We start from the raw sequence: 13,471 nt of genomic DNA, 5'->3' as shown, positions 1-13,471 counted from the left end.
GATAAACTAAATAAATATGTATGTGTATGTATTACACAAATGTGTCATAATGTCACGTAAAAAAACAGAAGTTTTTCCAAAAATGACTAATCAGAAATTTGACTATTTGAGTGTTACACATCAACAACAACAATAATGTATTATCTCAGTAAATGGGGTCGGCTTTATGAATTAAAAAATAAAAATAATATATATATACACACACATATAGAGGAATGGAATAAAAAAAAGAAAAGAAAAGAAAATGAACAAAATGGATTGTTGATGGAACAATTGGAGAGAGATTAGGGCACCACATAGGCTGGGGAGTGTATAGACACTGAGAAGATGACATAAGCAATCCCAGTGCAAAAAAGAATGGTGAGCACCCACCCACATATGAACTTGAACAGGAGCTTCCAGTTAACATTCTGCAAAAAAAACGAAAACATTAAGGGTCTGACTGAACGTTTTCCTATAACTTATCGTTAAAATGTTCTTGGTGTGTGATGACGAGAAACGAACTTGTATTTTGAAGGAATCTCACCCGAGCGTCGTCTGCGACCCCAACTCCTACTAACGATCCAACAAAAACATGAACACTTGAAACCGGAAGCTTAATCTTATGAACCAGAATCATTGCTGCTACAGTGGACAGTTGCGCTGCTAAGCCTCTTGAGTTGCTTATATAAGTGAGCTTCCCACCTAGGCACTGTGTCAGCCTCCTGCCACAGATCAAGAAACCAACTGCTGCACCAAATCCGCCAATCGCCTTAAACCACCAGTTCACATGGATGGATTCCTACAAGAATCTCATATTGATTGGTCAAGAGGATAAGATATGGAAAATAGAGGTAGACGCGTGATTGTATACAGTCGTTAACTCACCACAGATTCCCCATTTCCGGAGTATTTCACCCTGTGTTGAAATACATCAAGAATAGCTCCATATGGACTCACAATGGCAGCTACTTCATTAGCAGATTGAATAAGCCTGCAATGCCATGTGTCAATATCTTCACTATACGTTATATCAAATGAATTTTTGTTTTTCTGGCAGAAATGAACTTACGCGAAGATACACGAAGCTATAATCTGTGGGAAAATGAACAAGCCTTCAACATCATCATATTTTTCAGCTAGAGCATGGCGAACAAGGGTCTGTCTGTCATACTCGTTCGCCTATTCAATTACATAAGCACAAGGTGTTAGTGTAATGTAAGGTAATGTGACCGAACATTCAGGCAAGTACGAAATACATATATAGGACTCACATGAGAAAAAGCTGATTTGGATGAGCCTCTTATGAACCGAAGGGCATTCTCAACCGGTGTTGTAATTTTGTCAATCTTGTGAAAGTGCCTTGATTGACCCTGGTTTGGAGAAGATTCAAGCAACTGCCTAAATGACCTAGATTTCTCCGTGTTAGACTGATCTTCGGAAACTGAGTGACTATGAGCAGGCGTAGGTTCGGGTTCAGGTTCCTTTATTGAGTCCGGTGAAGCCCAGCTCCTCTCATCCTCTTCTTCGTACACGGTATCAAGGACTCTCATCTGCATGAAATCTTTCAAGGCTTCTTCAAACTGCGCTTCGTCATCCAAAGATTTTGTACTAATGCATGTTTGTTCTTGGCTTTCGATGCACTTTTGGTCTATGGATTTAGACATGTTTCTCTTCTTGGTCTTGTAATTTCTGTCTACATTGACTTTCTTCATGGCCAAAGGAATCACCAAACCCTATTTTGTAGAGATCCCAATTAAGGTTGAACATAAATATGGGCAAGGAAGGTTTAAAAAAAAAAAAATCTTATTTTGTTACAAATGTTACCAAAGATAATAGTGCTCCAGTCATGGTGGCCGTGGCAACTGCAGCAATGGTAACCCAACTGTGAACCGCTGTTATAGACGGAATGACCTGCCATATGGACAACAAAGAAGGAAGATATTGATGCAGATAACGGTGTTGGAGAAAAAAATCTCACATCGGAAAATCGACAAAAGTAAAATGTAATATATAATAAAGTTCTACTACTAATTGCACTCAAGGAAATTTACCTGAAACATGAAAAAGAGGCAAAGCAGTCCAGCAGATATTCCATAGGCAAATGGGAGAAAAACAAGAACCCATTTTTCAGCATGTTCACGACGAAGCAGAGAAGCCTTCATTACGCTGAAGAGTATGAGTGCACAAGCGAAGGCAATGAGTGGAGCCACAGTCCATTCAAGAAATATCCAAAGAATTCCTCCGCCATTGAAATTGTGATTTGCGTTCTGTATTTCACAATTGCTCGAGAGTAAGAAACAAAAGAATAATAGCGAAAGACAAGACAAGCGTAAGCATTTGACATCAAAGGTTTACATGTTTTCGGAATGAATAGCACAAAGAGAATGTTGAGTTACCGAAGAGAAGTGAAATTATTTTCATTTTTCATTCTCTTGTAAGGTTTTCGCTGCAACGTCCTAATCAAGCAATTGAATCTGTATATCACCTTAATTACCTTATTCCACAAGGGTAAGTAGCTAAAACCTTCAGTAACAAGTATAGTTCCCAGTAGAGCACCTTGCATCGATTGCTGCGGTGAGACTGGCAGCTGCAAGTATGTAGCCAAAGCAAGCCAAGTTGCTGTCCAAAAAATTACAGGCATGAGAAAATTAACATACAAAAAATTGCATACAGCAACATGCTAATGTTGTAGTATACCTGCAGTGATGAGAACAACTACCATACTCCACATCAAGAAACCTTCACTTGGTTGATTTTCCTTGAGAAACTGGGAATATAGAAAACTCTATTAGCTATTTATACGTTACAGCCCTTCTACGAGTGCAGTTAACTACATTTTTTCAGTTAAGTTTATCGACAACATATTGATAATCATATCGTCACACATCGACAACTATAAGGTCAGAAGCTTCAACACTATCAATAATATGAATGAAATACACAATTTCAAAAGTGCAGTTAACCACGTTGTAGAAAAATCCATGTTATAGCGACCAATTTCTTTGGAGGTAAAATAGAATTGAATTGGAGCAACATAGAGTGTTTTAATCCATACATCAGAAAACAAGTCATTCACAGAACAGCCGCAACTTGCAAAGGCTGCTCCAGGAACGTAGATCACACAAGCCACAACAAATGCCTTTAGAAGTGTCAGACTCCCTGACTCAATTGGTGTCGAAAACTGATAAACATCAAACAAACCAAAAACAAATTTCAGATGCTATAAAATGGGCCATCAAATATCTATGAACATGAACATGTGCATAACAAATGTGACTAGCCATTAACTATGAACATGAACCCTAATCAAAAAACACAAACCGGAGCCGGAAGATTGTTTCCACCAGTCAAAAAAGCCGCAGCAATTGCAGCAACAGCTCCAAATATTGGTATCCATCTATAGGTCTCCTTCCACTGCCTCACAACATTGATGGCTATATCCACCGGACCACTATCGTTCCCCGATGACATTTTTTCGTCTGTCCGAGTTTCGATTCTTACGTATTATGCCATGGAGAGGGATGGTAATGTCATATAGGCTAGTGATCGATACTGTTAGTGACATTGGATTAATCGCCAGAGTGCATAGGTTGTGCTGTTTTTTCTTATGTTGTGTAGTGTTTCTTGTTTCGGTTGGAATTCTATGACTTGGACGTGTGTGTCGTTCCCCTTGTAATTCACTGGGAAACGGATAGGCACATTTTTGTTTATTTTTTGCTCTCCAATATTTTAGTTTTATCCACAGCATCTTTGACACTTTCATTTTGGCTACCTATTATTCTGTTATGTGGGTTGAAATTGGTAGGAAAAAACTTGTCCAATTCTTTTCGTATTGTTATTGTGATCTTCAAAAAAGTTATCCTATGTCCCTTTTTTCTTTATATTTTCCACAAAGAATGGACTTTTTAGTCTTTTCAAAGTGCAGATAGCAACTCATTTTCATTTTTATAATTAATAATCAATTAAGCAAAAGCATGTCTTATTGTTCAAGCAAAACCAAGTCAAAATATATTAAAATAGGACATTTTGAACTTGAGCCAATAATATGTTCATTGAGGATTCTCTCCAGATCCTCTTTGTGAGGATCCTGAAGATCTTCCAATCACGTCGGTTCATAATAGATCATACGGCCAATTTTTATCAAATACTATTTATATTTAATCTTAAATGAAAAATTTTACAATGATTTCTAACGGCACAATATACGATAAACGGAAGAGATTGGAGGATCTTCGGGATCCTCACAAAAAGGATCCGGAGAGGATCCTAATTCTAAGTTGTTGGAGGAATTTTCGAGGTCAGGTCACATGGAAGGACGATATAGGTTGATCAATTGAAAAATAATAAGATAGGGACTCAAAAGTGGGCTTCTCTATAGATTTTCTACTATTCTATAGTTTAATGTTAATTTCCGTGCTAAAATTATAAAATATTTTATCAAAAACATGAGTTAGCAGAGAGTCGGAGAGTCCAGCTATTGAGATAGTCCCCTTAGTATTCTCAAAGAATAAACAGTTGAATCAGTTGACATAAAATTTGTAAAAAAAAAAAAACACGATTGATAAAAAAGGAGCACACAAAAGAATTTTTGAGTGAATAAATTTTACGATACTAAAATAAGGGAAGGATTTGAACTCAAAACCAGTAAATTGAATACGAGTATGATTTGAACTCGAAATTAATAAATTGAACAGAAAGATCCTATTATGATTAAAAATCTAAATGAAAAAGTGTATCAACAAATAACATTTGAGGCTTGATTGTATAGCAATATTATCTTGTTCCAAAGGAGTCCACACTCACCCTCTCTCTCCTCACCTTCTCCATGCAGGAAAAATTAGGTAAGCAAGTCAAAGCATATTCTAATATTGTAAGCTAGTCAAAGGAGAAAAAGAGTACAAATAGAATGCCCCTCAATCCTTGTTTATTTACAATAGCAACCCAATTATTATTCCAGCGAATAAACCAAATCCTGCAGGGATGATAACGACATTGCATTTGCTTCCCCCACTTTCCATCCTTTCAACCCCAACCATGCAAAATATATATTTGCGTTTTGCGGACTTTAATATCTCCACCATTTAAGCACGATATTTATTTATTTACTTATTTTTTGTTGACAGCCGGGCAGAAACTCGAAAGAAAATAAAGATTATATAAGAATATCAAGAGGGTATGAGACATCACTAAATAATCGATGACAAGAAAATGAACTTGCATAAAAAAAAACTAAACCCAAACTACATGACAAACTCAAACAAACCAAATCATCAGTAACAAAAAAAATTCAAATAATTATAAGAATTTCAAAGACTAATTTTAATGCATAATAGCACGATAATTCAGTACTAAACTTCTAAAAAATAATTACTTTCACAAGATATTTTATTACTTCACGAACTCTATATTGTTTGTCATATTATAATAAAAACTGGCCATAAGTTAACATATTTTTAAGGCCAGATCTATTTTATAAAATCTATCAATTCGAGTTCTTGAAATTTGATTCAACGGTTAAAATTATCACAAATTTTAAAATGATCCCCTATTTTTAGCCGTTTGATGAAATTTCAAATGTCCGAATTGATGGATTTGATGGATTTGGTGGAAGAGATCCGGAGATGATTTCTTTCTTATTTTTAATCCAACCAAATTATCTAAAGACTTGTTCAAATAAACAAAATTTGAAATGACCACCACCCAACCACCGACTAGTATTAAATTGCCCAATCCATGACCAAAACCACGTGCCTGACGTTACTGACGGCGTCATCACCAAATTGGAATTGGCATCTACTTATCCGTATTTTTGTATTGGCACCACGTGCCAAATTGTAGTCGGCGAGCTCCGCACTTATCGCTCAACCAATCACCAAACGTTACTCCCCCAACCAATCACCAAACGTTATTCCCAATTCTCCGGGGACGACCCTTGCCACCAACCAAATGCTCCTTTGTATCCACCGTTTGATCAAGTTGCCCACAACTACCTTATAAAAAGACACAAGTATTAGTTCTCCATTTTGGTTTGGTGTTTAGTATTCCTGAAAGGGAGTTAATTTCATCATTTGCCTTCATCAAGATTGAAATATGACTGAGTTATTCGTTCTAGTTCAATCATATAGACCAAACAAGGGTTGAACATCCTGAATTTAATATACGTATATTAAAAATTGGGAATAAGGTACAAATATTAATTAGAGCACATTTAGCTTATTGAGTGATACATAACAATCATATAGACCAACACAAGGGCTGAAAGTCTTAAATTTAATGTACGTACTTCAAAAATTAAAATACATGTATTAATATAGCACATTTAGCTTATTGAGTGATACATTTGATGTACTAAGTGTGGTACCATTTCAATAATTTATTATGCCATATGTTTGGTTTTGTCATGGGCATTTATTAGTGTTAGTGTTCAATATATATTCACGCTTAATACATGTTTGTGTCTTAAGAAAACTACTTGTATATGTACAAGTTAAGTAACTACGAAAACTAGCGATTAAGTCTTTTTATGTTTTGGTTGGTGAAGTGATTAGAATTAAGTGATGATTAGGAGTACTGCTACACGTATTATATTTTTTCATACCACATCACCTCTCCAATAGAGATAGGTTCCACCAAAACATGTGAGTTTCATTTCTATTAGCGAGATGATATAAATATGGTATAGAAAATAAGGTAAGTGTAGCATTTTTGGATGATTAAAGGTATACAAAGAACGTAGGAGGAGTAGGTGGGAGCATTTTTATTCACCATCATAAATAGGGTGCACCATACACCTAATTATCTGCATCTTTTTACCTAATTCTAGTTAACTTTCACATTAAACATTACTTTTTAAATTTTGAAAAAAAATAAACCAAGATAAGTGAAAGACACGTGACAGATGTTTAGGTGCATACACTATAGTTTTTGGTGGTGAGAAAATGTGCTCCTAGAGAAGGTGATGGAATGATTGGTAACAATTTCAAAAAGAGAAATGCTAATAAGTCAACTCCTTCCCCATACTACTAGTGAAAGGGAAAACATAAAGACAATCATTAAAGCCAATCACTAATGGAGAAATATGTGCTTCTAAATGTACCACGGATTCCTATCAAAAAGGGTTTGTAACTAATCGTGTCAGGAGTTTTTTGGTTTATTATTAGGAATTTTGGAACTATCTCAAAATTGAAACTCTCTATGTCATCTCATGTTTTTGAAGTAATATTTTATAACATTTGCACGATAATTATGTTAAAAACATAAAATGACGAATAATTCATAAAAAGTTCCCGTGTCTCCTGATCATTTCTAATTTCAGAAAAAAAAAAAAAAAAAAAAAAAACCGATTGAGAAAATTAAGGCTATTAGATTGGTCAAATGAAAACGTGCCGAAAAACTCCAAGTCGCTACGTGTCATGAAAGCAATTGTCGAGCGCAGTTATTTAAACAGGAACGCGAAAACACGGGATCATTTAATCGAGTGGATATATATCCACCGACGCTAGGGCCCGGGCAGTGGGCTACGAACGTACAAAGTCGACGTGTCCCCTCCCCTTTTCAAACGGTGCGTCTGATGCCAACGCAAGTGCAGGACTTCGCCACGTCACCAAATTATTCGCACGCGGGAGTGGGTGCGCGTGGGGGAGGATTTCAAACATTTAGGCCAGTTGGCATGACTGAGTAGTCTACTGGCCAACCTTATCCTCTTATTTTTTTATTTATTTTTTCGAATTTAGAAATTTACTCCGAAAATATATAAATAAACAAATTTATTCATTTTGTTCCACCGGAAAGAGGGAAGCACAAAATATTTGTTTTTATGTTTGTCTGGGGAGAGAGAGAGATTTTCGAAGACCAAACCAAACCCTAGATTTCTTTTCCTGCTGATATCACCCCCAATTCATTTTTGTATTTGAATTTTCTGATCGAAATTTTTCCTGCGAAAGATTCAAAATTTGTTCTTTCAAACCTCTGAAAGGTATCAATTTTTTCATTTTTTGGAAATATAGTCATTGCATTCAATTCACCCTCTAGGGTCTGCTTTGTTTTTTGGATATTAATTGAAAGCTTGAGATTTTATGATGTTTTGTTTTTTGTTGCAATTTTTGGTACATGGGAATGTTATTAATCAATGCTTAGTTTGCTACGAATTGAAATTGATGCCTGTTTATTTGGTGTTATTGCAGATCCTGCTTAATTTTGGTTATTTCAAGAGGGCAAAGAATCTTGGGTCAGGTTTATATTTGTGAGATCTTGTCTGTGATTTTTGAGTTGGATTGGGAGAAACCCAGATAAATTCTGTTCAAGATGATGTCCAAATCGTATACCAATCTTTTAGATCTTGCTTCCGGAAACTTTCCGGTAATGGGTCGCGAAAGACGGCGGCTTCCGCGTGTAATGACCGTCGCCGGTGTTATATCGGAGCTCGATGATGATCAGGCGGGTAGTGTGTCGTCGGATGTTCCGTCGTCGATCATTCAGGACCGGATAATTATTGTTGCCAACCAGCTCCCTGTGAAAGCAAAGCGGAGACCGGATAACAAAGGATGGAGCTTTAGTTGGGATGAGGACTCATTGGTATTGCAGTTGAAGGACGGTCTACCGGAAGATATGGAGGTTTTGTATGTAGGTTCTTTGAGCGTCGAAGTGGATTCCAATGAACAAGACGATGTATCAGCACTCCTGTTGGATAGATTCAAGTGCGTTCCGGCCTTTTTGCCGCCCGACATTTTGTCCAAGTTCTATCATGGGTTTTGCAAGCAGCATTTGTGGCCTCTGTTTCATTACATGCTTCCTTTCTCAGCAACTCATGGGGGGCGGTTCGATCGGTCTTTGTGGGAGGCGTATGTGGCCGCAAATAAGATTTTCTCGCAAAGGGTGATCGAGGTGATAAATCCGGAGGATGACTATGTGTGGATTCATGATTACCATCTAATGGTGCTGCCTACCTTCTTGAGGAGGATGTTCAATAGATTGAGAATGGGGTTTTTTCTCCATAGCCCATTCCCTTCGTCCGAAATATATAGGACTCTACCGGTCAGGGAAGAGATTTTAAAGGCACTTCTAAATGCGGACCTTATTGGTTTCCACACATTTGATTACGCTCGGCATTTCTTGTCTTGTTGTAGTCGGATGTTGGGTTTGGAGTATCAGTCGAAGCGGGGTTATATTGGGTTGGATTATTTCGGAAGGACAGTTGGGATAAAGATCATGCCTGTTGGGATTCACATGGGGCAGATTGAGTCAGTGTTGAAGCTTGCGGATAAGGAATGGAGGGTAGGAGAACTTAAGCAACAGTTTGAAGGAAAGACGGTGCTACTTGGTGTTGATGATATGGACATCTTTAAAGGTGTCAACTTGAAGCTCTTGGCAATGGAACAGATGCTGAAGCAGCATCCAAAGTGGCAGGGGAAAGCGGTTCTGGTTCAGATAGCGAACCCTGCTAGGGGAAGAGGGAAAGATCTTGAGGAAACACAGGCTGAAATACAGGCAAGCATCAAAAGAATTAATGAAAATTTTGGTCGGACTGGATATGAACCTATCGTGTTCATTGATAGACCAGTTTCTCTTAGTGAAAGAGTTGCATATTACACAATTGCAGAGTGTGTAGTAGTCACAGCTGTGAGAGATGGGATGAATCTTATTCCATACGAGTACATTGTGTGCAGGCAAGGAAACTCTCTATCAGATTCTAATTCAGAACACAGTGGGCCGAAGAAGAGCATGCTCGTAGTATCAGAGTTTATTGGATGTTCCCCTTCACTAAGTGGTGCAATTCGGGTTAACCCATGGAATATTGAATCAACGGCGGAGGCAATGAACGAGGCAATTTCAATGGTTGAACCCGAGAAGCAGTTGCGGCATGAGAAACATTATAGGTATGTTAGTACACATGATGTGGCATACTGGTCGCGAAGTGTTTTCCAAGATATGGAGAGAACTTGCAAAGAACATTTCAGAAGGCGTTGCTGGGGTATTGGTTTGGGCTTCGGCTTCAGGGTTATAGCACTTGATCCCAACTTCAGAAAGCTGACTATTGATCGCATCGTTTCTGCTTACTTGAGATCTAAAAATAGGGCAATTCTGTTGGATTATGATGGCACTGTGATGCCTCAAACATCTATAAATAAGAGCCCGAGTCAAGAGGTCATCTCCCTCATTAATACGCTTTGTGGTGATGTTAAAAACACTGTTTTTGTGGTCAGTGGAAGAGGAAGGGATAGTTTAAGTAAGTGGTTTTCTCCTTGCAAGAAACTCGGAATTGCTGCCGAACATGGTTATTTTGTGAGGTATATTCAATATATATTTGTCCTTTACAGATATCCTTGTTTTCTTTTGGTTTTAATATAAATCTTTTTTGTTAGGTGGTCTGCTGACAAGGACTGGGAAGTTTGCGGGCAGAGCAATGACTTTGGTTGGATACAGATAGCTGAACCAGTTATGAAGCTCTACACAGAAGCCACCGATGGTTCCAGCATTGAAACCAAGGAGAGCGCCTTGGTTTGGCACCATAGAGATGCAGATCCTGGTTTTGGATCCAGCCAGGCTAAAGAGTTACTGGATCATTTAGAAAGTGTGCTAGCAAATGAACCAGTTGCTGTAAAGAGTGGTCAATACATTGTAGAAGTGAAGCCACAGGTGAATGTCTTAACTCTGTCTCAGTTTTTAATTCTCTAGGATCGGCTACCTAGTCCTATTTATCACAGAAGGAGCTCCAAGTTCCTGCCTTACCATTGTTAGAATTCATAGAAGACACACCAGTTATTTCCCTCATCTTTCCTTTTAGTCTCTTTACTGGTCTTTTGCATATCGTAAATCAACTTTCAGAATATGCGTGTAAGACTATGCTTGCGTACATCTTAAGAAAATAGAATGCCTGAAGTGCGATGAGGGTTTGTTTTATATCGTCACGAGAATTGTATCTAAAGATTAAACTGTGAAGTATGGCAATGCTTAGACATTAGTTCATAAAAGTCTGACTAGCAAAGTTGGAGACTATAGTAAAGTTTGAGACGAGTAGTTTGCTTGCTGATGATAAAAGTATATATCTACATTAAATTGCTTGGGGATTGTTACATGCCAATTGATTTTTCAAAGCGAATATGATGATATGAATCCTAATTTTTGCTGTGCCTTACAGGGTGTCAGTAAAGGCGTGGTTGCAGAAAAGATCTTCACATCAATGCATCAGACAGGGAAGCAGGCCGATTTTGTACTGTGTGTTGGCGACGATAGATCTGATGAGGATATGTTTGAGATCATTGGTAGTGCTAGGACAAATGGTGTCCTCTCTTCCAATACCAGTGTTTTCGCTTGCACTGTTGGACAGAAGCCCAGTAAAGCCAAGTACTATTTGGATGACCCTGGTGATGTTATTGCAATGCTTTACGCTCTTGCAGATGCTTCAGACTCTCCGCCTTCCTCGGATGGTGAACCAGGCTCTGCTTGAAATCTTCCTCGATGACTTTGTTAGATACCAGCGTCTTTTCTTGGAGTCGATGATGATGAAGCACATGATGGGCTTTGATTGAAGAAAGTAATCATTTTTCAGCTTTTCTGGATCTGAATTGTTGGAGGAAAATTTTCATGTTCTTGACCTTCTGACTGATAATTTTCAGGGAGTTCTGGAAAATCGGTAGCTTGGATTTCTTCTGTGATATAATCAATCAATCAATGCAGAGTTTGGATTATAGTGGGTTTACATGGTAGAAAAACACAACTAGACATCAGCTCAAACCGAAGATCTGGTGGAACTGACAATGTTTATTCGTGGAGAACGACTTGGACTGAAAAAGGAAACGGGAAATGGATTGTTGAAAATTGCATCGTATACGCTAAGGTTAACAAGTCTGACTAAGGCGTGCAGGCGACATGCATTCTAGAGACATTAGGTTATGGTAATATATGGTGGGGGAAATGCTATTCAAATCCCCATTTGAAACAGTATACAGGTCTTTCTTCTTCTTTGTTCTGAGTGAATTTTCTTTGGCATTCGTTTGTTGGATCAAGTCCTTGTCTTATTGAATCTGTAAATTATATAGCAACATTTGCAAGAAATGATCACATCTTCGAAGATGCCATCTTTCAGATTACTGATACCTGAGGAGAGTCACTTTGATGGGTTAAAATGCTGAGTCCTTCTATCAATGTATGGTATACATACCGTGTTTTGTCACATCCCGACCCAGGCTCTATCACATCCCAAGCTCAACTTCGCCGTAGCATGATATTGCCCGTTTTGGGCTTTGAAAACGCCCTCACGGTTTTGTTTTTGGGAACTCATGCGAGCATAACTTCCCAGTGGGTCATCCATCCTGGAAATGCTATGGCCCCTTTCTCACTGAACTTTGGAATTTTTACGAAACCCGAAGCTAGTGAACTCCCAAAAGACCTCATGCTAATTGGAGGTGAGCATGTACATATAAGGTATAGAGGATAGATCTACCCCACTGGACGATGTGGGATCTAACAATCCACCCTCCTTAGATGTCCGACGTCCTCGTCAGCACACTTCCCACACCTGGGGTGTGACATGTTACGCGAGCCACATTCACCCGTTAAATTTTCTTTGATTCATCAACGCACTTCCAGCCGTTAATTAGCCGTTAAATTAATGCGTTTGGAGGGAAGTCTGGACAGCTTACAACCAAACAGACAGGCTCTCTTGCGGTTCGCATTGAGACCCATATTGCAGGTTTCCAAGCAGCTTCATGGTTTTTACAACTCCAGAGCTCGAGTACCAACTGTTATCTCACCAAGTGTGACTTACTTAATGTCGAAGATGCATATGATTATTTGGTCGAGCGGCGTTCAATTTTCATTTGGTCATGCTTATATTTTCTTTGGTCTTTAGATTATTCTTTGATTTATTTAATTCAAAGACTAAAAATAAACAAAGGTATACATAAAGAGAAAATGTATGCGCGGAAATCACTTCTTGTACAAAAATGCCGGATATCGAAGAGGCACGCTGCAAAGTTAGTATGGGAAACAGCAATCGATCTTTGTCGATACATGCTTCGAATGGAACCAAAAGTTTTGGAGTTGCTAGATCAAGACACACAAACAAAACAAATGCTGAAGTGCAGGGGATGTTAAAGTCCCACATCAGTGTGTGCAAAAAAATCAAAGGGGTTTAAATATGATTATCCTACTCTAATTAATACCGAAGCTTTTTGTGATAAAACTCTAGACTTGACGGATTGGATATGTGGTAAAGTTGAGGATAGTATCGGTATCGTTAGAATTGAGCAGACCCGACGATCTAAAAATTCAATAGGAAAAAGGCCCGTGAACCAAATGCTCGGAATTGTAGGGTTGTCCCTCCCCATAACCCTAATAATATGGTACGATGGGAGACCAAAACAAAAATATGACCAATAAACTTTAGAATCTACAGAGGCCTACATACAATATGTTATTCGCACTAGTTTTTACTTCTAACACATATCTTTTAATTTTCTGCCGTCGAATTGAATGATTGAAGATGATC

General features: G+C 38.1%; 1 protein-coding gene and 1 pseudogene across 1 annotated transcript; one reads left to right on the top strand and one right to left on the bottom strand.

Annotated features, from left to right (window-relative positions):
* Window positions 1-83: 83 nt before the first annotated feature.
* LOC126586943 (uncharacterized) lies at window positions 84-3,581 on the bottom strand. The gene is made up of 11 exons (XM_050251905.1): window positions 3,304-3,581; window positions 3,038-3,163; window positions 2,680-2,749; window positions 2,477-2,601; window positions 2,034-2,249; window positions 1,807-1,893; window positions 1,254-1,715; window positions 1,052-1,161; window positions 868-973; window positions 527-781; window positions 84-410 (listed from the first exon to the last, which is right to left on the bottom strand). Exons 1-11 carry the CDS (start codon window positions 3,451-3,453, stop codon window positions 285-287), a joined length of 1,833 nt encoding a protein of 610 aa, XP_050107862.1. The 5' UTR covers window positions 3,454-3,581; the 3' UTR covers window positions 84-284.
* Window positions 3,582-7,754: 4,173 nt separating this feature from the next.
* Window positions 7,755-12,066, top strand: LOC126586151 (probable alpha,alpha-trehalose-phosphate synthase [UDP-forming] 7; annotated as a pseudogene).
* Window positions 12,067-13,471: the final 1,405 nt, after the last annotated feature.

This window comes from Malus sylvestris, chromosome 10 (genome assembly GCF_916048215.2).
Source record: "Malus sylvestris chromosome 10, drMalSylv7.2, whole genome shotgun sequence".
Classification (NCBI taxonomy): Eukaryota; Viridiplantae; Streptophyta; class Magnoliopsida; order Rosales; family Rosaceae; genus Malus; species Malus sylvestris.
The sequence above is the reverse complement of the archived record's forward strand: the minus strand, read 5'-3'. Positions and strand labels throughout refer to the sequence as shown.